The 22,910-nt window shown below is 38.9% G+C and overlaps 1 protein-coding gene across 1 annotated transcript in view; it reads right to left on the bottom strand.

Annotated features, from left to right (window-relative positions):
* The window catches only part of LOC124158560 (serine/arginine repetitive matrix protein 2), an 86,550-nt gene that overhangs the window by 39,601 nt on the left and 24,039 nt on the right, over nucleotides 1–22,910 (bottom strand). The window contains exon 3 of the mRNA XM_046533714.1: nucleotides 17,762–17,872. Within this exon, the coding sequence (XP_046389670.1) occupies nucleotides 17,762–17,872 (111 nt within the window). The remainder of the gene's footprint in view (nucleotides 1–17,761; nucleotides 17,873–22,910) is intronic.

The following is a 22,910-nucleotide window of genomic DNA, read 5'->3' on the forward strand; positions in this document are numbered from 1 at the left end:
AAAGATGAGGTAAAAAATTACATATCATTTTTGATCAATTACATTCTGTATACAAAATTTCGGTGTTATCAATATTGAAAGTGTGGTTGTTATTAATTGCAATGTTAACAAGTGCACACAACTAAACGTGTTTCTAAAAGATGAATTGTGTTTTGGACTGCATTTCCTGTCTAGTTGCCGATACACGACTGCAATTGAAAGAGCCCTAGACAACCTCCCTTAAAAGATAGGTAGGTAAAAATGATAATGATACTAGAATAAGAGCTATTAAAGGTGTTTCATATTTATTTGTATTACGAAAATAACATCCCATTGAGTGACCAAAGTATTTAGCTGTTAACTATTTAGAGTCATAACTTTTGTAATATCTTATACATCAAAGGTTGTCATCTGCTACTCACGACATGTTTTTATTACGCATAATCATGGATACTAAAGTTGTAAGGAGATGTTTGCGAATTCCGGCAAATTTAAACTTTATTAAGAGAATTCCTGAAGAGCTATCTTTCGCGACAATGATGAATAATCGTGTGTTAAAATTCGTCACACTACTAGTGTGACACTACTAGTGTGACACTAGGCCCATATCATGCGAAGGATCTCACCTAGCACGTTATAGCCAACTTGCATGCATGTAAAAGGCCTGCAAAATAGCGTTCTTGCGCATCTGCAATAGATATTGATATTCAGAACCTAATTAATGTTATTGTGTGTAAATTAAGTCGTTTTTGATGTTGTTTATTATGGCAACCGGTTGGCCTGTTTGGTAGCCTATTATTACCAAGTTGAATTAAATAAAATTTAATTGAAATTATAAAATCAATGCTTCCATTTTTTTCTATTTCCTCAGGAATTGGAGAGTTGGTAGCAGTCGTCCCCACCTTTTTCTTTAGTCCCCTGTAATTCCCTAAAAGATAAGAGGGTCTGAAGTCTGAACCTCCTCACGACTTAACCGCACTTCCTTCCTTCCCTCCATCACTTTTCGGGGAGCGATTTCTTGGTCATTTCATGAGGATACCTACAATTAAGCCTGATTCACGAGAACACGGAATTTTTACGTAATTTGAAGAGCGGAAAAATAAAGTCAATCACTAAACATTTTAACGAAAGGGATGCCTTGATTGGTTGAAACCACTTTTTTACCCTTCACTTTCTCCAACCTTCCACGTGCTCCTTAACCACGATTTAGGCACGAAATTGATGAGCTACATTCACTCGTCAACGTACAAAAAAGGCACCATAAAAAATCTTGAAAACTGGCCTCGTTCTAAGTGAGCCGCAGCCATTTCCTAAGTTCCCAAGAAACTTAAATTTATACAAGAAACTACAATTTATACAATTTATACTTGTACGGTACTAATCAGTCGACGAGTTCACTTAGTGGAATCAAGGCACGATGGTAAAGAATACTTCATTATATCCCGAACTTAATTTATTGTCATAAGCGAACTGATTCAACCTTCTAGGGTCATTTTTAAGAGAATTATATTAAAAATGGCCAGGGCGAAACCGCTCGCGTCCGCCAACAAATTAGGGGATAAATATAACAAAATGAGTATTTTTTGTAAACATAGGTGGATAATTTACTCTCAATCTATGAACACGCAGTCAGACGTGGTATGAATAAGAATGCTATGATATATCAGTGGGGTATTAAGGGTGGATGGAGGCCGTCCCCCCGTAATATCTGGAAAAACTGATAAAACAGTAACCTTCAAGGCGGCCTTCAAACGAAAGTTTGTGTTCAACCAGCTCAACAATGATTAAAAATAATTGATCAATACCTAAAAAGAAACACTTGTCCACGCCTATCTGTCACAAGACGTATTACAGCTGTGAGGAGTTGCATACCAAAAAGGCGCAGCGGTAGGCGATGAACCGCTCCCACACTCCCACCCATCCAAACCAACGAACTTAATCCGCCCCTGATGTGAATGACCTTAATTCATTGAGACGAAGCGTATGGATTGTGAATAATCCCGGCAATATTCTGGAATAATCGTCCAGGATTGCTAATTTTTCGGAAAATAGCTGTCCATTTTTACTTTATTTCCAACTTCTCCGAATACGGCAAATAACGGCCTTTGAAACGGGGATTCCAAAATCAACAATGCACAGCACAATCATCTATGGCACCTAATCAGGCGGGGCTCGAATCCACGACATCTGGGCAGGCAGGCGAGGATTTGACCCCACTGCGCCCGAAGAATGCATATGCAATACAAAAAAAAAGAAAGCAGTCTGAAACACGAGAGAGCAGTATGGACAAACTCAACCGAGACAAGTTTGGCATTGCAATGAAAGCACGCAGTGTGGAAGCTGCGACTGCAAATGGTAGGAAGACGGAAAGATGAGAACCGCGGCGTGCCCCCCTACCTCACGCATTAATGTCTTCCCCATTGGAAGGGTGCACAACCAGAGGGGGGGAGGGGCCTAATGGATCGATCTGCAACGCGCGCAGTGCACAGACAATGGGGGGGGGGGGGGAGGGAGCCGTGGACCTCGCAATGAAGGGTACAGGAAAGTCTATGGGGAGATGCAAGGGTTCCCCCGTTTGGTGGCAAATCCTACTCCACTTCCGCAACCACGCCTAAACATAGGCTTCCATTAACGAGAACGCGACGCCCAACCCCTTCTGAACCGTCGAAAAGACAGACTTGAAAATCCGAAAGAAGATATCGCGGGCTCGAAAAAAAGATATCCATCAACGGCACCATGAACACAGGATATGACTGGATATCGAGCGTGCATGAATATTCCTTGCTCAGAAGGATGCCCACAGAGTTAACCACGTAGGGATATCCAGACCCCAAAAGGCGGAGGATTTTTCTTTTCGGGTTTGAAACTACGCACACGTAAGTCATTTGATGATATTCTAGAATTATAGCTAAAATAACTTCACACCACAAACTGGCTTTACAGATTCTAAAGGCAATAACAACGCGTTGTCTAAAGAGCATGATATAAATCACAACTCAATTCAATAACAAACGAAAAGAAAATCCTCGTGCGATATAGCGCACAAAATATAGTTATAAAGATTCCCAAGAAAAATTAACAATCTGATAATCTAATGATATAATAATTGTTGTAGATAGCAAATAATAATCGGTGGTAGATAGCAAAGGAAAAAAATTTAATCTCATTTTCTGACGTCAAAGACATGACGTCACATCACGTTCCAAATAAGATGAAATACGTAAAAAAATGGTGATTTCCTTTTCTGAGAGTTTGGGATAGCCACAACTAATAAATTATTTCACGTGCATGTAAAACAGGCATATTTTATCGACCAAGTCACTAGTACGAGCTCTGAGGATCCAAAGATTACCGCCAAAACCACCTAACAAGAAAGCGACACCCAACCCGTTCCGGTCTATCGAAAAGAAAATTAGAAAGAAATGATTGATATTGAACACTGGCGTCTTCTACGCGAAAGAAAACTATCGCGAACGAAACCGACCGAACTATCATCAAGAATGTGGAGCCACATTTAGGAGAAAGTACTACTACCCTCGGCGAAGTCTACTAAATCTCAGATTACGTTAATTCCTCTTACATTATAGCCATCAAGAAAATTCGCATCATTTTTTACCTTTCTCCGGCAACAAGTTTTGTGAAACTAATCTTTTGAGGAAAGAAATGGTATAGGAGAAATGATACGCCGGCCTCGGTGGCGGCGGGGTAACGTCCTCGCCTGCCAAACAAGGGGTCGCGGGTTCGAGTCCCGCCTGGGTAGGTTTCCCCTGCCCAGGGCATGGTTGTTCGTGTGCGTTTAATTATTAAATTTGTTGAATACCCCGATGTAAAATGGCCAACATGAGCTGTATTCGGTGGTTTGGAAATAAAATAAAAAATAAAAAAAATAAAAATACGCAAGTTAATCTTTAGTTACTAAGGTGACACCACGAACAAGTTACTAGAAGAGGTGACACCAAGAAAATTTGATTTTCTCACAATCGAATTGCATAGTAAGTACAGAAAATGAAAAGTGTACCCCTCGACACGGTCGACGACAACCTGTCTGTACTAACACAACGCGCGGGTGACCAAGGCGTTACATTCCATTAACTCTATAAAAAAACAAAAGGTGGAGGGAAGCTATACTGGTCTTCAGTAGGAATTCGTAGTTGATACATAAGAAATCTTTTAAAGATCCCATGGAAATCTACAACAACAAAAAACCCTAAGAACCAACTGTATACTTTAGCATTAGGCATGGGGCATTGGTACGGAATTACAAATAAACTAAAAAAAGGTGTTCTCACATTTTTAAGAGTAGATCTCATGTGAATGAATGCACATCGCTCTGTAAGGGAATTAAACGCTTTCCCCGAGCGAAACTAAACAAAATTGTGGCTGCGAGCTCACTAAGCCTCTTTAACGCTCCTCCTACCAGCATCTAACCCATTTTCAATATGCTAGTCGACTTTTTGAATCGTGTATCCTTGCCGTACTTCCTGCCGATACGCCGGCCCTACTTTCAGCACATATTTTTACCACTACTGCTTTTCGCATTCAGCATATGGGATCGATCAATTTTATATTCATTCCGAAACCGATGGTGGCCAGGTTCCCGGATTCTTATTTAACGGCAAAAAAACTCGCAAGTATTGTGTTTTTTCCGTTTACATCCAAACGAATCGCGTATGAACGGTATTCAGGCCGTTTTACACGGTACACGGAATTGCGCAATCTGACGTACGTGCGAAGGCGAATTCAAAATTGCGTCGTGTAAAGCGGTGAATTGCTAGAACACATGCGAGAATGCGTCGACGCGAGACGGCAAAATAGCCCGTTCTAATTTCGTTCATGCATTCACGCAATTCCACGCAATTTAAGAAATTAATGCAGCTCTAACCTGCGCAATTTCGTGTACCGTGTAAAACGGCCTTTCTAACAAAAAGTTGCTAAAAACGATGCAATAGTGAAGTTAATGCGTTGAAGTATAATCATTTCCCTCTCCTCTGATGAGGGAATACAAATTGAATCGAATTTGACAACTAAAAACCAGATGCTCACAATTCACGATCGACATCGCTGCGTGAATTGCACATTTTTTCGCAGGAACTCCCAATTTTTCGCACATGCTCTTCGCAGGTCCAATCGATATCCAACAAACAAGGCGCCGAGGCACACTCGCCATCTATGAGCAGGAATCGGAAGCTCGTGCGTATTTGAATTGGCACCGCATTCGAATGAAACGAAATATGTTCCACTCCCCTCTTTCAGGAAGCAATAAACAATTAGCTGGCACGCAACCACTCCCACGATGGGTCACAAAAATCATCAGAGCTGAGTCAACACTGCTCATTCTTATTTGCTAAACTGACCGTCAAAACTAGAACCACAAAGAATCCTTTAGGCTTTCACCTAAAGAAATTTCATTGAAGGCAATACATTATTGCTGTTGTTTGCGTAATTTTTTATTGATTAACTGGTCAGTGAGAAGGTAGCAGGCATTGATTAATGCGTTAAGAAAACAATATATCACAAACATTAAAAGGCAAGAAGTCAAAGTTATTCAGCATTGTAAACAGACAAATTTGAGAAAATGGCAATGTTCACACAAATTAGTGATCGAAAAATAAGTAGCTGACATCTGGTAATGATCTTTGAGACTTGGGACTTGCAGATTACTCATACTACCATATTCACAATCAGCCCTGAAATCCCCATCGTCATTGATACCGGAGGTCTAACACACTACTCCACAAACTTCCATATATCATGGCTTGCACCATTTCACAGCATCAATCCACTTAGGGAGGCTTTTACCTTAATAAATTTAATCAATCACAATATATAATGCTATATCATATTAATATTTAATGTTATTGTCGTATTAATGTTTCTGTAGCTTTTGTATTGATTAGCTAGTCGACGAGAGGGTGGCAGGCATTCATAAATGTGTTAAGTGACCAATATAGCACAAAAATTAATAGCAAGAAGACCAAAGTTAATCAATAACGTTGATCAAATCTCAATGTTGAGATTAATACATAAGTTGATGGGTGCATACTTGAACAGATGGAACAAGTTGACAACTGCACAGCACAAGAAGAGAGCAGAGATGTATGAAGATTTTAAAACCAAGTAAGTCTGATGGCAACAATAAAGAAGATGTAGAAATAAACGCCCAAATAGCAAAAGCTGAAAGATCATATTGGAGTTTAGTAAGAGTATTTAAACTCTTCTCAAATAAAACAAAACTTAGAATGCATAAAACAATAGCCATAGCCATTATTAATATGTATATGGCTCTGAAGCGTGGGCTTTTACATAAGTACCACAAAAGAAGCTCATAACTTTTGAAAACAAAGTTAAGAAGAATACTATTCGGCCCGATGAAGGAAGGAGAAAGATGGAGAATTAGGAAGAACAAAGAGTTGAGAGACCTATACAAAGGACCACCTCCTCCACAGAAGAAGTAAGGACACAATGCTGAAACAAGTTCTGGAAGGCAAACTCGAAGGCAAAACACCGGTAGGAAGACCAAGAATGCACTGGGGCGATTAAGTTAAGAAGGATGTGAGAAAGGATTGTTTCTAATCTATATAAATAACTTATGAAGTGACGATCCTTCTAATTTACGACTTGAATCTAATGACTGAGTGGTGGTGCAGAATGACCTAGCTGTCGACGCACCCTAACGATCAATACTACAACTAGGATGTGAGAAAGATGGTAGCCCAGCTGGATTTGGCAGGCGACCGGAGAATGTGGAGGCACCTAGTTGGTGAGGCCAAAGACCTTCTAGGTTTCGAATGGCCACAGGAGTAAGTAAGTCTGATGACACATGCAACAAAAATACTGATACGCATAGGGAGATATAGGAGGGGGGCAAACACTTAAAAAATACACAAGATTTTTAATACGGTTATCATTACGTTCACTTTGCTTTACATATTACGCAGCCTCATTCATTTAATTTCATACCAATAAATTTATTTGATATTAGAGTAAAGAACACTTCGTACAGCAATTGTTGTACACTATTATTAATCTCAAAAATGAGAAGACCATTTGCCTGTCACACCCTCATACATCCCCACCTCTCAGAAAAAATCCTGGATCCATCCTTACTGACAATAATCATCTATAGAAGAATGGAACAAAGAGCAGATGCATTCCTAGATAAGGACTTATTTGGATTCATGAAAAGTAAAGGCACTGGAGAATCAATATTGGCCCAAAGAATGTTTGTATAGATGAGAATGGAGAGCAATCCATGCTCATATTATTTACTGTCTCAGAGAAGGCTTTTGACAGCGCAAATAGGATAGTTTCCTACATCAAAGAAAACGAAAGGCATTGATTGTGATTGGTTACCTAACATTAGTGTATTCATAATATACAAATTATTTTGTTTTAGAAATCCCAGTTTAGACGAATGTTAATTGCGATGGTGGTTGGCATAACATGGTGAAACTCCTTCATGATGCACAAAGGTTAAGAAAAGACTTACAGATTTAATTTAATTTAATGACTTAATTGCCAGATGATGATACGCTGTACCAAAACCGGTTGCAAATATATTTTATTTTGTGAAACAGCGAAGTCTTTTCTTAACCTTTGTGTATAACGAATGTTAATGGTCAATTTTAACCTCATTTGAAAAAGGCCAGATTGGCACCCATGCGATGCCACTCCATGTGACGTCACAGGGACCTAGATGCTATACGAGTAATCAGGAGTTTTACATCGTCCGAGATTATCAATGCATGCATGTGGTACAAAGCTCAGGGGAACATTTATTAATAATCACCTATTAAATACCTATGGACGGAAAGTTTCCTTTGTTTGATAGGGTATTAAAGATTCTAATTTAAGCCAAGTGCTACCTGCTAGCAGCCGGCGCTCATAGCCTTGTACCAAGGTGGCCACACACGGTGGCGGCTGGAACCAGAATGACGTCACACAGGCTTTTCCCAGCATTTATACTTAGCCGTTGCTTTTTCTCGCACTTGAAAATTTTCACTTTTCATTTAATCGTGAAAAATAGATATCATCATTTAAAAATCTAAAAGTGTGAAATACGTACTCCAGGAGTAATTATCTTTTGATTTAGGCAATAAAAAAAATTGGAAACCACCTCATTTAAATTCAATGCTTAGTATTCTGAGAGAAATTTGAATGCTCTTATTTCCAAAGAATTGTATACAAATTAAAAAAAGACTTAAGTGCTGTGATGAAATCTGGGCCTAACACAGAAGAAGCAAAAATAGGGAAAGAAGTGAGGCAGCAGTGTGCACTGTACTCCATGATATATAATATTCACATCAAGAAAGCCAACAATAAAATCAAAGCAATTGCACAAAGAAGCAATAAGCTTCAGGTATCAATAACCACAGACAAGAAATTTAAGAAGATAAATATGGAAAGAACGATGACCAGATATCATCTGAAAATCACAAAAAGAAAACGATAACATTAGCACACTGTAAAACAGAGGAGACTAGCACAAACGTAAGACTTGGAAAATGAAAGCTTGAAGAGGTGAAAGAGTTTTGCTACCTAGGAAGTCAAATAACAAGTAAGAACAAAGTAGGAAAGAAATTTCCATGAGAATTGCACAGGTCAAGAGGGTATTCTGCAAGAAGAAGAACGTACTTACCGCTAAGAATATGAGCATAGAAGTATGGAAACAATTCATCAGATGCTATTTGCGAAGCATGTTTCTTTATGGAAGTGAGGCGTGGATATTGAAAGAAGCAGAGACGTCAAGAATGGAGGAATTCTAAATGTGATACCACCCAAGATAGATGAAGATAAAATGGATAGACCAGGCAAGTAATGAGGAGGTGCTTAGAAGAGTGGGAGAAATCTAAAAACCCCAAGTAGAGACCGGGAAACTTCATCAGGAAAATCCTGAGGCCAAGGGCCACACCTAATGTGTTATACATGACAAGTTATAAAGGAGAAGAAATCCATCAATATGAAAAGGTTAGCAGATACGAGAGTGCAAACTAAACAACAAACTACAAACCAAAAGAAGGAGGTGGGACAACATTATCAGCTACATCATGAGGTATGAGGGAGTGATGAAAACAATTGTGGAAGGACAAGTGGACGGTAAGAAAGGTAAAGGGTGGCCTCAATGCGTTATATATGAAGAGTTATATAGAAAGGGTTCAAAAAAGATGAAATGCATCAACATAAAATGGTTAGCAGAGACGAGTACATTTGAGAGCTGCATGGGAGAGATTTAAACAATTTTCATACTATTGATTTGTGATGATGATGATTCAAGGAAATTGGACAGGGTAGCCAAGACATCAGAAAGAGAATTGGTAGGCAAAAGAGGCATTTGCAATTGGGAAAGAGCTGATGAGGAGGGTTCTTATGAATGAGTGTACAGCTAGTTAAGATTCAGGTATAGAGTGTAGTCCTTCATGATGAGGACTGTGCATTCAAGGAGGAGGACAAGAAAAGACTAAAGACAATAGAAATGAATGCGTGGAGGAGAATTATGCATTAGCTTAAAGTGTTCAAAGCACAGTGCTATCTTTTACTTCCATTAGGATGTAAAAACTGTACGGCCACTACAAAAAATTCATACAATGGGAATTTGTCTTTTCTTTGGAGTGAGTGGACCATCAATAAAATCAAAGAAATGGCACAAAAAGCAATAAGCTTCAGGAATCAATAACCACAGACAAAGAAGAATTTTAAGAAGATAAATACGGAAAGAACAATCACCAGATGGAACACACTAAATTTCTGGCATTATTGTACTTGAATTTAGAGGTAATAATAGTGAATAATAACTACTAGGTGTCAAAATTTTTCACAGCATTTCCACTCGCAATTAGGGGTTGCCATGCCCTCTTCTTATCCCTCAATATTTTCACAACATAGGCTGACAATTTATTATTTACTGGGATAGCCCATATAACAAAGCATTGACTTCAAATGCATTGACATTTCGAGTTTTGAGACTAATTCTCATTTCTTTCTGCTGCATTAAAATGGCTTGCCTGGGGTGGAACAACATTAACATTCACTAATGTTATATTTTTGCACTTATTTAAACAAAAAGAACATGCAAATCTCAAATGAGCAGAATGAATTTTCACCAAGGAAAAGGCGAATTGATCGATTTCTCATATGAGTATTTAATGATTTGCATTATAAGTATTGGTTAGTATGCATGAAATTCCCTAGGCCTAAAACTGATGACGTATGAGGCAACAGGGGAGAGCGTACAAATATCTATCACGCAGAAGCTATCACACGCTATAATATTGAGAGAATATTTAAAATGATAATTTAATACAATGAACAATTAAGGACCAGATTTGTGAGATACTTCACGAATGACATACTAGCCCCATCATGTACATTTTTACACCAATGGTGAAATTTGCCATGATTTTCATGGTGAATTTCACCTTTCGTATAAATAACTTAACAACCATGCAAGTGACTGCATACAAAGTTACAGTGGAACCTCGTTAAAGCGAGTACGGGCTATAGCGACACCCCCGCTATTACGAGAGATAGCCGATGCACCGTCAATTGACCCTATAACAAGCGTGTTAAAAAATTCGTTTTTACGAGACCCTTTCGGTGTTGGCTCTCGCCATAGCGAGGGTTTCACCGCCGGAAGACTTTCATCAAGACTCCTTAACCTCTGTAATTGCTAGCGATCTGTTAGAAATGAAGTTAATGGAGTGCTAAGTCTCAAATTTATGTGGTTAACTGTCGTTCGATAAATATAATGATTGACGAAACAATGCTTTGCATGATTTTTATTCAGTGCGGCGCTTATAAATTGTTTGAACAGTTAGTCGTTATTTGAGTGAGGAAATTTAGTGATGCAAAAAAACATCGCCTTTCGCCTGGATTTATGCTTGCGTAAATCGGATAGATGTTTATCTGTCGCCGCACCACTCCTGTTCCTGTATATCTGTTCGCAACAGGTATATTGGCTATTATTTGCTCCACTTCCGGTAAAGCGACAATTCGCTATAGCGAGTGTTTATTAGTGCACCGTGGGGTGTCGTTATATCGAGGTTGCACTGTACTTGTTTAATGGACTACTTTAGGGAAACACACTTTATTTGGTGTAAGCATTATTATAATACTGTGAGGACGAATTATTACTATCATTACATTATAACTATCTGCAGCTTAAATGAGGAACACATACAAAGAATCATTCAGCCATAAAACTATATGCACAGGATAAGTCTGTGTTTGGGTATAACAAAACCCCATTGATTGAAAAATTGAAAGCTGGTCACCAAAACTTTGCAATATACAAAAATCAACACATGCCTTACAGCAACTTAAATGTCACGATGCTCTTGCAACTTGCGAAGTCTACTTTGAGGACAGCTAGGAATCGTGTGAGAAGAAGACAAGGCAGGTTAGGGAAAAGTCACACAAATCATTAAGCAGCAAGGGAGTTTTCTGAGTAATAAATTAATTTTTGCAATTTGCAAAAAGAGTATTTTTTATTTTTTTTATTTATTTATCACATCCCCCGTAAACAGCACATAACGGCCTTTTACAACGAAGGTTTCCAATATGAACAAAGTACAACACAAACATCCATGCCCTGGATAGGGATCACCTGCCCAGGCGGGATTCGAACCCACGACCTACGGTTTGGCAGGCGAGGACTTTACCCCACCGCCACCGAGGCCGGTATAAATTTGTTCTGAAAATTACCAGGCTGTGATAAGAGTTTAAACCGAATACCACTCAAGTATTCTACCACTTCAACAACACCATCATTTCTAAGATAAATGAGCATAGGATTTACCAAACCCAGTGTATAGATTCCAATTCCACTAAGTGGTACAGGAGTCATACACATTAAGTCAATGACAAAGAGAAAAACCAGCACTAAGTTGACACTGGCGATAGCATAATGACCAGTTTCGTCTCCGGTAACAAAATATTGAGTTGACACCTAGGTACCTAATTTGTTTGGATAACCCAGAATCAAAGGAAATGTTTTTTTTTAAGGCAACTTTCACTGCTGAATATTAGTTTACAGAATTACTCACACATGCATGCAACTACAGTGCAACCTCGATATAACGACACCCCACGGTGCACTAATAAACACTCGCTATAGCGAATTGTCGCTTTACCGGAGGTGGAGCAAATAATAGCCAATATATCTGTTGCGGACAGATATACAAGAACAGGAGTGGTGCGGCGACAGATAAACATCTATCCGATAAACGTAAGCATAAATCCAGACGAAAGGCGATGTTTTTTTGCATCACTAAATTTCTTTACTCAAACAACGACTAACTATTCAAACAATTTATAAGCGCGGCACTGAATAAAAATCATGCAAAGCATTGTTTCGTCAATCATTATGCCAATGCACAACTGACGAAGCCATTTTTCTATGCACTTAATTAGTTCATTTACGTGATCATTCTATTATTTTGGTATTTTCCACTGAAAATTCAAAAATTTACTGATAAAACAGTATCGTGGTTATTTAATGCCTCAAATGTTTCTATTGGTGTATGTTTATTGTTTCTGTTCGTTAAGCGGCAGTGAAGTGAAATAACGCATTACATTTGTTTCTACAGGCGAAAACGGTGGAAGGTTGAATAACGTTCCTGCCTTGGAAGACATTTTCTATCAGATAATGTAATATCTTCATCATCTACGGTAAAAAGTTTGCTAAGCTTGAAAAATGATGTGATTAAAATTGCCGTTGTTGAAAAAAAGTTTCTTTTTGAGTGTTACACTCGCGACATATTTGAAATAATGCACCGAGTTTACCACGGCACTGCAAACGAGAGTTAGTTGTTCTGTGAGTTCTTCCAGCGGCCACCAGGGAATGCTCGGCTACCCATGTGACAAAAGAGAGCACCAGTACGACTCCGACCACTGACGCGAATAGTTCACCCTTGTAAATCCGCAACGGAGAATAAATACGTCCATCCGGACAATTCACGCTGAGTATCATTGCTTCGTACATCCTACATCATCGCTAAGGCACACTACCTACCTTTAGAGGCATCATTGCAAGAAATACCTCATACTGCAAGGGTTTTGTCGGGGAGTTGTATGTAAAAAAGTTCCGTTTCGTCTATGTTGTATGACGCGGGGAATGCTTCTAAAGATAATTATGATCAGAGTCCTTTCTTCCACGACTTCGGGTTTACACCGCAGGCATCAACAGCAATTATGAGGGGAGATAACGCTTTGGTGCTTCGCATTAGTATAATCAACCTTCCGCACTCTTAAAATTCGCAATCTATGCCTGAAATACTCCGCTTTAGGCTTAGGCGTAGCCCCTTTCTCAGAAGTTCCCGCGGATTTGAGTGGGCAAAACCACCCGAACAAAGCTCCTTATAACTCTTCATCATCTGTATTCCTTGGGCGCTTTTGTTTTTTTTAATTTTGCAGAGCGAATAGGAAGATAAATTAATTTTGACACTCTCATATTACAGTGGAACTTGTTTAGTACGTTTCTGAAGGGACCACAAAAAATGAACGTACTAACCAGGAAAACGTGCTAACGAGGAAAGTAAAAAATAGCTGTCAGGGTAATTGCAATCTGTGGAAAAGTCGTCATAATTACAATTACTATCGGTAGTTCTCATAGGATTGCCTTCCTGAACTCTTTTCACCCTTAAAATAAAGAAAATGGGCACTAATTTGAAAAACAATACCATGTGAATAAAAATCACAATGTTTCATAGATTTTACGAAGACAATTACATGAAAACGGCGTCTTTCTCCCGTGATTTATCCTATATGTATTTACAGAAAGAGGACAAGTAAAGCTAAGTCATTTATTTTTTGTCACAGCATACTCGGAGAATATAACAACAACCCTGAGTATGTCAACGGGTTGTTTTTAAACATCATAAAAATTGGACAAAATTATATTAACTTTAAATAACGGCAACAGCCGTACACATTCGCTTCTGGAATAAAGCCATATCGATTGTTATATCGATCGATATATCGAATAATAACACGCAAGATTATTAGATTACGACGTAATTACAAGAAGATTTTATACAGTTGAAATTTACTTTAAAAATTTGTTTAATGCCGTCTGCTTTCGTGCCGAGATCGAGTATTTTTAAGCTAAGCTTCGCGTGGAGATCCAGAACATCGTCTGCTCCCGCAGCAGTAGTCAAATACGCACGTACTCGGTAGCATTGACGTCGTGCAGTACTGCTTTAGATAAAGTGGGAATTGGATAAGACTCATTTCCTCATCATGATAACTCGTGCAATAGCAACAATTGCCCACTCGTGAAATTTGTGCGCAGTGGGCACTCCAGAGGCAACAGAGGGTGAGGAGCTCAGGGCGGGGAAAATTGGGGCTTCTCATTGGCTGCAGTTTTGCATAGTCAGACATTCCTGATAAAATCATCACGTCATAAGAATTGAGAAATGCATTTGCATTAATCACGGTCGAAGAAAGATATGTAGAATGAATGCAAGAATGTCAATGGCTAATAATAACAAATTATATCATGAATTACGACCCTTAAGAAGATACTGGAGAACGAATTGCGGGTTGCGTCACGGCTAGCAATTGAGCGTAATAACCAGGAAAGCGCAATTTTTTCAAACGTACTAACCAAATACTTTTGCCTGTATTTTGTTCCGATGGTACCGGGACCGAGAGAAATCGTCGTACTAAGGAGGAAAACGTACTAAGGAGGAACGTACTAACCAAGTTCCACTGTACTCCTTTATTTTTATTTTCTCGCTTAGACGTGTTTGGTGTTTTTTTGGCCATGGTGTCTGCCATCAAATGCTTTCTATTCATTCAACTCATGGACGCGCGGGTATGCTGCCGACTGCTTTCTGCCGCCCGAGGAACAAAGGAAGATGAAGCATTCGCAAATGCTAATGCCACAATATTTTCACCAAAATTAACTACTTATTTATCGAACGACAGTTTACCACATAAATTTGAGACTGAGCACTCCATTAACTTCATTTCTAACAGATCCCTAGCAATTACAGAGGTTAAGGAGTCTTGATGAAAGTCTTCCGGTGGTGAAACCCTCGCTATGGCGAGAGCCAACCCCAAAAGGGTCTCGTAAAAACGAATTTTTTAACATTCTTATTATAGGGTCAATTGACGGTGCATCGGCTATGTCTCGTTATGGCGGAGGTGTCGCTATAGCCCGTACTCGCTTTAACGAGGTTCCACTGTACATATGTACAAAGCAATTCCTTTGATGCAGTATTTCTCACTTTTTTCAATTCTGAAAAATATTATATTACACGAATTCCATTATGTAAATTAGTCCGTCATCAATTGATGATAGTATTTGAAACAAAAATTCTAAGCATTATCTTTCAAGATGTCTAACACTGGAAATGAAAAGATATAATTTGAAGCCCCAATTTTAATTACTCACTGGTTAAAGCACTCGCACGACTATCTTCTCCAAAACCCGAGTGGTACAATAAAACCTCTATGTTATGAACCTCTTTACATCGTAAACCTCCATACTTCATACCACCCCCTACTGTCCCATAAGATTTACATGTAAATTTATAGGCAAACCTCTATGTAGTGAACCTCTTTATCTCGTAAAACCTCCACTTATCATACCAAGGAGACATCCCCGAGACGGCCTAACTACCACCACAAATCGCACCGAGACAACTAGAGACCATTAATGCAGCGGCGATTACGTACATGGAATGACATTTTCAGCGATAAATGTTTCATGGTTCTTTTTTTTCTAATACACCTTTAATATGCTGTAATTTTCACGTAAACCATTAGTTACAGCCACTTTGTTCCATTAGAGAGCATACCTTACAGTAAATAAGAGAAACAGTATTCAACTATCCGAATCATTTTAAGTGACTGTTGAATAAAGAGAGATCACATCATTTTCTCTCGAATCACGGTAAAAATCAGTGATAGCGCTCGCTTTCTGTTATTATTAAATAATAAATGCAAGTTCACTAATGCATGCATATTTGTTAAAACACATAAATATAATGGTTTAAAAGGCAGTAGTGCCTTTCATTTTCGAAGGATATGAAAAGATATTGCCTATCACTAAAACCTCTATACCGATAGTGAACCTCCATACATCAAATTGCCCAAATTTTGGTCCCCTCCATTGCGATATATAGAGGTTTTACAGTACTAAAACTTAGTGCAAAATAGATTTATTTTTTTGTCTGATTTAAACCTTATGGCAATAATGAACCACAATTTTGCCATTAATAAGTTTTTTCATGCAATTAAAACAGATATTTATTGAGCAAAAAACCTATTCTTAAATTATAGTGAAATGTTTCGGCTAAATGTTGATTAGAGGTAAGTGGAAAAGATCAGAGAAGAACAAGGCTCACAACACTAAGTGTGGTATTTTTTTTAAGTACCCCCCCTCCGACGAATTCCGACCCTACTAGAACATTTACCCTCTGCAGATTATTAGGCCTCCCGACTCAGATTGCAGGACTTAGCTCTAAATTGCAGAGCCTACAGCTGCCCCCTGCAACTGACCCTTGCCTATTAACATGTTAACACTTAAATAGCAGAGCTGGGTATGGATACCCTATATTGCAATTTGCCACAAAATTAGTCCACAACTTTCGATTCATCTCTCTCTCTCTCTCTCTCTCTCTCCCCCTTCAAGCACCTGTCCTCCTATTTCTCTCTCCTCCGTGGTTATCGATCGCCTACAACATTGACGCACTTATTCCAATTGTAACCTGGTGAGAAGACCAACATAAGGGGAGAGAATCACGGAGTTACTTCCCCACCTGCTGCATTGCCTGCCCTATAAATTGGCATATTACAGCTTTGGTGTAATTGGCATATTGCTGGTTTGTCATTCCACTCTGACAATGACAAGAATGATTTTCCAAAAATTGGCTGACTTGAGATACCCAATCGTTGATGGTAAAATACAGCCACCTCATCCCACTACCTTGAGCCCCTAGGGGAGAAGCTACTTCTAAACCCTCTCCATTGATGATTCACTGTTCACCAACTCCTCCGCCTCAAAGTAGCAATAAAAAAGTATTGTGAGGGAGATGTGAGTATTTTGCACAAGAACGCTATTCTTCTTCTTTTAAGCTCCATGCTAAGAATAGTTTCACTGGAGTCGTACGTGTATACACCTATCTAAATGATTGAATGAAAACTTGAATAAGAACTAAAACGGACCATGACTGGCTTAGGATTAGGAAGTAATGGGTAACAGAATTGCAATGCCTAATACTCACTCATTCTTCCCTTCCACCTAGCCTAATTCAATTAAGCCCATAATTTCTTGACGCAATCTAACTGTATAACTTAAGCAAAAGGTCATTGCATAAGACAGTGAGCCTTAAGGTGATTTTCAGGATGAAAATTTAGTGGATTATGATTAATTCTCAGCACATGTTTCATCAATACCACGACTGCATAGGAAACAAATGGGCATCTTTCCTCTCTGACTCTGGAAGCAGCATGATATTAACTTGTATTATTTACTCCCAAAGCTTCACAACAAGGCCGCACCTCCATTTTTCAGCGTAAGTGATTATGTGAAGCTAACTTTAATAAAAAAAAGCCTTCACATCAGGTTAAAATCTTAGTTGAGATAGTGACTCCGAGGGGAATATTCAAAACAAGTCCTCACTATGTCACCACACCACATTCTGTTATCATAGACCTTAAAAATGAGATTTAAGTGTAAAATGGAAGCTGAAGGTCCAAAATGAGAAAATTAACTCAAAAGGTGGGGGAAGCGTAATTTATTAAGAGTAAGCATTTCCTCGTGAAAAGTTACACTCACAGAATACGGCCAAATTCATCACGGGGTATTTCTCCACTGCCGGTACGACCACTCTCCATCAGCATGTTCCTGTAAGTGTTCACCTTGGCTTCGATTTCTTTGCGTGAGCAACTGCAAATTAACAGAAATTATAAGTGATTACTCTGAAACATGAATTTTTAAACACACTATAAATATGATGCTTTAAAATTGATCACATGCCATAATAATTGTTAATTAGCATAAAACTTTCAGTCTGTATCAAATATTTAGAAAGTCAGGTCAAGAAAAAAAGATGAGTTTCTTTGCAACACTCATATATAGTGATTACTTTAACCTATTTGATAATTTTTTTGGAACTGGTAAGACAAAATGAACTTACATTACCACTTAACACAACTTCGGCATACTATGACAAAATGAGCTTTAAAAAAATTAACAAGCACAGCAAACAAAATAACCATAATCATTGTGATAATTCACAATTAAGAAAAATTGTAGCGCAGAAATATATTGGCATATAAATTGAGCATTTAACACAATGACCACAAAACAATGAAAACATAGACAATAACCCAGCAATATCAAAGTTGTTGCCATAGAAATTCCCTGAGACTGGGAACTGAAATACATATATCTGCGTAATCTCATTTCATTGTTTCTACAAGACAATTATAGGATGAAAAAATAAGAACCAACGCAAACCCATACACAACCCCTTAAAAACAACGGCAGACAGGTATTACTGATTGAGAAATCATTATGTAGGCTGAACAGAATATTTTGTGGCACAAAGGAAACGCCATTCATCGTAAGGCACCCTGAAATTGAGTATGAGGCAACAGAGGAGAGAGAAATTATCTGAGCAAGAAAATAGACTTTTGACTACATTATCTTTTTTCATTAATTTAAATACTGGCATGTGATTTTGTCGATTGCTAGAGCAAAGGAATGGACAAAATTTGTGGCCAAATAATGATACTTAGATATAAATTAAAATAAATGAGAATTATTACAATATCTCTACAATATCAATTAATAACATTCATTTAAATTAATACTAATACTATAAATAAAAAAAACTTCCATGTCAATATAACCTTGATAATGCTGAATACATAGGTTCAAACTCATAAGGACCATTATTAAGGGGATTAACTCTATTGATATGGCACAGAAGAGTTGAGACCTATTAAGCAATTTAAGTACCTGCATACTGTTTGATTCACATTTTATATTTCTCGGCAAAAAATTAAAAAAACATATCGATAAATTAGATTCACTTCACTAGCATATAAATTATAAGAAATAAAAGCGGACTAAACGATCTTACACAGACCGGTGGGCCATCTAATTAGAGTAAACAGTAATTATACACCAGGGGTAAAAATTCAATCAAGGCATGTATTTTTTCCTCAGCAAATTTTCGAACAAATCAGCATCTCTTTGCTACTTCTCTAATGCGAATCCACGCATGGCCCCTACAGCCAGACTGCATTATCTCTTTACCTCGGCTGCTGTAACGCCCAGCCGCAGTTTGATTAAATGTATGCCCTCCCCTCGCGGCGGCAACATGAGAGGCACGCGACCCGGCCGATCAGCTGTTAGGCACACGATGACCACACGCCTCCGCTAAGATTGGCCACCCGGAACGAGGAAAGTTACGCACGACCTCACACCGCCACGGCACGAGACAGCTGTCGATCGCACAGATACCGAAATCACGCTTTAACAAACTCTGACCGGCTGTGGAACAGAGGGGAGGCGCTACATATCATGTACGTGGGCACACCGGACGACGGCGACCGACCGCGGACTGCGAAGCTCCTCGCCGTAATGAACGCCGGAAGCCATCTAAACGACGGCCCAGGTCGCCGAGGCTAACGTGCTACACTCAGGAATCACACAGTCACGACAGCTTAGGAAATAAAGCACCGAACCAGCGATTTCACTGCTGGCGATGGGGTAGCAGTGATGGTCTCCACTCGAACCATTCTTCCAAAGCAACCGAAGTCTTTGCCTATTCATAACTGGCGCATTCAGCGGTCGATTTTTGTTGACAGATATATTACCCCCGATTTCTAGAGTTTCCGTGGATGCCACGGACGGAATTGCGCCCCTGAACGTCTTCTCTAACGAATAATCCCACACATCGACACGAAAAATTATATTATAAATACACAAATCAAACTATATTGAATAGATTTTCCTTCTACAAAAAATATACTCAAAAAATCTTCTGCATTGATAAAATACGGTAGCGCCCTCGCAATCACAAATCTTCGAACTTCTATTTATGCACCCGACTGCACATAAAAATGCCCGCAATACAAGAAGATCTACTTCCGTCATTCCCCTTCTCGTAGAAGTGCTCGAGAACTCAGAACATAGAGTTTCCCTCCGAATGGCGATCAAGAAGTTCTTTCGGCTTTTCAGTCGGATGGCGATGAGATGCCCATAAACACCTTAGCCCGACAGTAACTCAAGAGAACTTTGTCACGAGGAATATTGCTGATTAATTGCCGAGTTAAAAACTGGTACGGCCATGATCTTCTCACACATTCATCACCGCGTTCTTCAAATTTAATTCCTTCCTTACCTTGAATGAATTTAAATATGATACCCTGATCATGAAGATTGCTTGACGAAATCTCTTGGAAGGCAAAGATGCTATAACTACCATAAAGGCAGCCGCTATATAGAAGGGACAGTCGGGAAAAAATGGGGTGAGCTCCCGTCAGTTGAATCGCCATTGTGGAGCTGATATACCCGCTAGTTAACAGCTAAAGTTTTACAATTAACATTAAAAAAGGTCCAGCGCCATATCGAGAAGAAAATACAAGCATCTTTCCCCAAAAAATGCCGAACACCAAGATGCGTATTGTGACAACTTCCGACATTTTCTGCGAAATTATTTAGAAAAAGTAATTTTTATCAAAAATGACTGGAGTGAGGAGCATTGTGGAGTGAGGAGATTTATTATAATGTGATTACAAAGTTGCGTCCCGATGAATGCTGCTTCGCTTCTGTAAAGGAAACCAAATCGTCTATAGAATCTGCGAGAGAAGCATCCTAGCCCCAACGAAACCGCGAAGGAGCACACGGCGAAACCATACATTTCGGCCATGAGGCCTATAGCACAATGCAATTCACCTTGTCGAAAATTTCGTTCCACCTTTACGTTCACGTATCAAATGTTAAAACCAAAACATTATCACCAACTGTTCGTAGAACCTTTTTAACTAGAATATAAAATCTACAGCAAAGGGCAGAAAATAAATGTTTACAGCACTACGCATAATTTTCAATTGTTTTTTTTTAAGAAAGTTTCATATGACCCTATTTTGTATGACTTGGCTCTTCACACAATTTTAACCATAGTTTCAAGATGTTTTCTGTTTTCCAAAAAGTAATTGTACTTATATTTTGTAAAAGGGCAATTTCACTTATAAGCAAACTTTATCATAATTATTATTAAGATAAAGAGGCGTTCAAGGCTACTGTAAAATTCCATGAGGGTACTAGTTTTTTTCCCTAATATGCAGAATTTTTGTCCGCTTGTAAGCACTAAAGAATGAAAAACTTTTCATTGACGAAAAATATAATACCAGTGCTACCAGTCAGAGGTATAAAATTGCCGATTTAAAGCCCGATAGTCAACTATTGTTGGAGCTGTTTACCGATGAACAAAAGAGTTTCATAATCACTCAAATAGACCATGCTAATGAACATAACCAACTGAAGAATAATGTTGTTTTCCTCCAATTATGCACGATACGTTAACCGTTTTCATTCGCTTATTAATAATCAGTTGGGTTTCGTTTAAAATACAAGGAAACGAGAATTTTCCACAATGAAACTTTCATAACACCCGATTATCTCACGTGTTCGGAGGAATTACTAATGATCGTCTTAATTTATCCAAATCAATAAGACGAGTCCATCACATGAATGCATTCAGCGCGTAACTAAATACAATATAGCATTCAACAGATAAAATAACCAAATGACAAAGAAAAAAATCGAAGAGACAGAATTCTGGACATAGAGAACCGCTGATAAGGCCATCGCTCACTATTCTCTAAAAAAATTTATATTTAGCAGAAATCCTGTATACAGTGATCTTTGGCAAAATACACTTTGACGTTGGAGTTCATCACACTATCCACACGTCTATGGATCCTATATTTCTAGCAATAGAAGTTGAAATGAGCACGCTGAGCCTTGATTGAAAATCTCGCATTATTTACGTCCAGAGGTGCGCATCACTGGGTACCTAAGGAGCGAATACACTGGCAGCGAGCCAACTCCGCGTGATATGAGTAGACAACGGAAGTGGGTCAATTACAATCCCCTCGCCATCGACGGCTTCCCTACTTCATCGGGGGAAACAAATCCCAAACCCGACACGGCTGGAACCTCGTGAAAACATCGTTCCCAACCGAACGGGAGTAACGAGGTGAGAGGTAGAGGGCCAGCATCGCATACCATCGCATGACGGGAGAGACGGAACTGGGCACTTCATACACGATGAGGATCATGAAGAGGGTTCACGAACACGGCGGAAAGAGCCACTGCATCCCATCACAAAATCCCTTTCCGCAGTTTGACGTTGGCACAGAGGCGCAATTACTTTTGGAGATACGCGCTGCAGGCGAATGCTGCTGGAGCGTTTTTTTTAACGAGCGAATGAGTGAAACTTAGGTCACGTATTTTATTACATCTTCATAATACCCTGCGAGTCACTTCTAGGGTGTTTGGCCGGGGGTGATCAATCACCAACGTGAAATTTGAATTACGTGAAATCCTGGGATAGAATTGAAGAATAAAATGTAATCCTCCAAATACCATTATATAGATTACAGCACAATTCCAGTATAAACGAGCAAAATTTACAATTAGACAAAGCAAGATGCAACACTTAACATCCAACTATATTAAAAAAAATCAACGAAAGCAACCCATTGCAAGTATCGAAGAAAAAATGTTTAACTTTCAACTTTACTGACACAGCAGACCTGGGTGAGCCATGCATACGTAAAGAAGAAAACATATAGAATGAAACTCTTATGTGGCTTCCATTTCTGCAAGACTATATGGTCTCGGCCTGAAATTATCTGCCCTTGAATATAAGACAGACTTGCTATGTTACGGACGTAGATAGTTGACA

This window comes from Ischnura elegans, chromosome 5 (assembly GCF_921293095.1).
Source record: "Ischnura elegans chromosome 5, ioIscEleg1.1, whole genome shotgun sequence".
Classification (NCBI taxonomy): domain Eukaryota; kingdom Metazoa; phylum Arthropoda; class Insecta; order Odonata; family Coenagrionidae; genus Ischnura; species Ischnura elegans.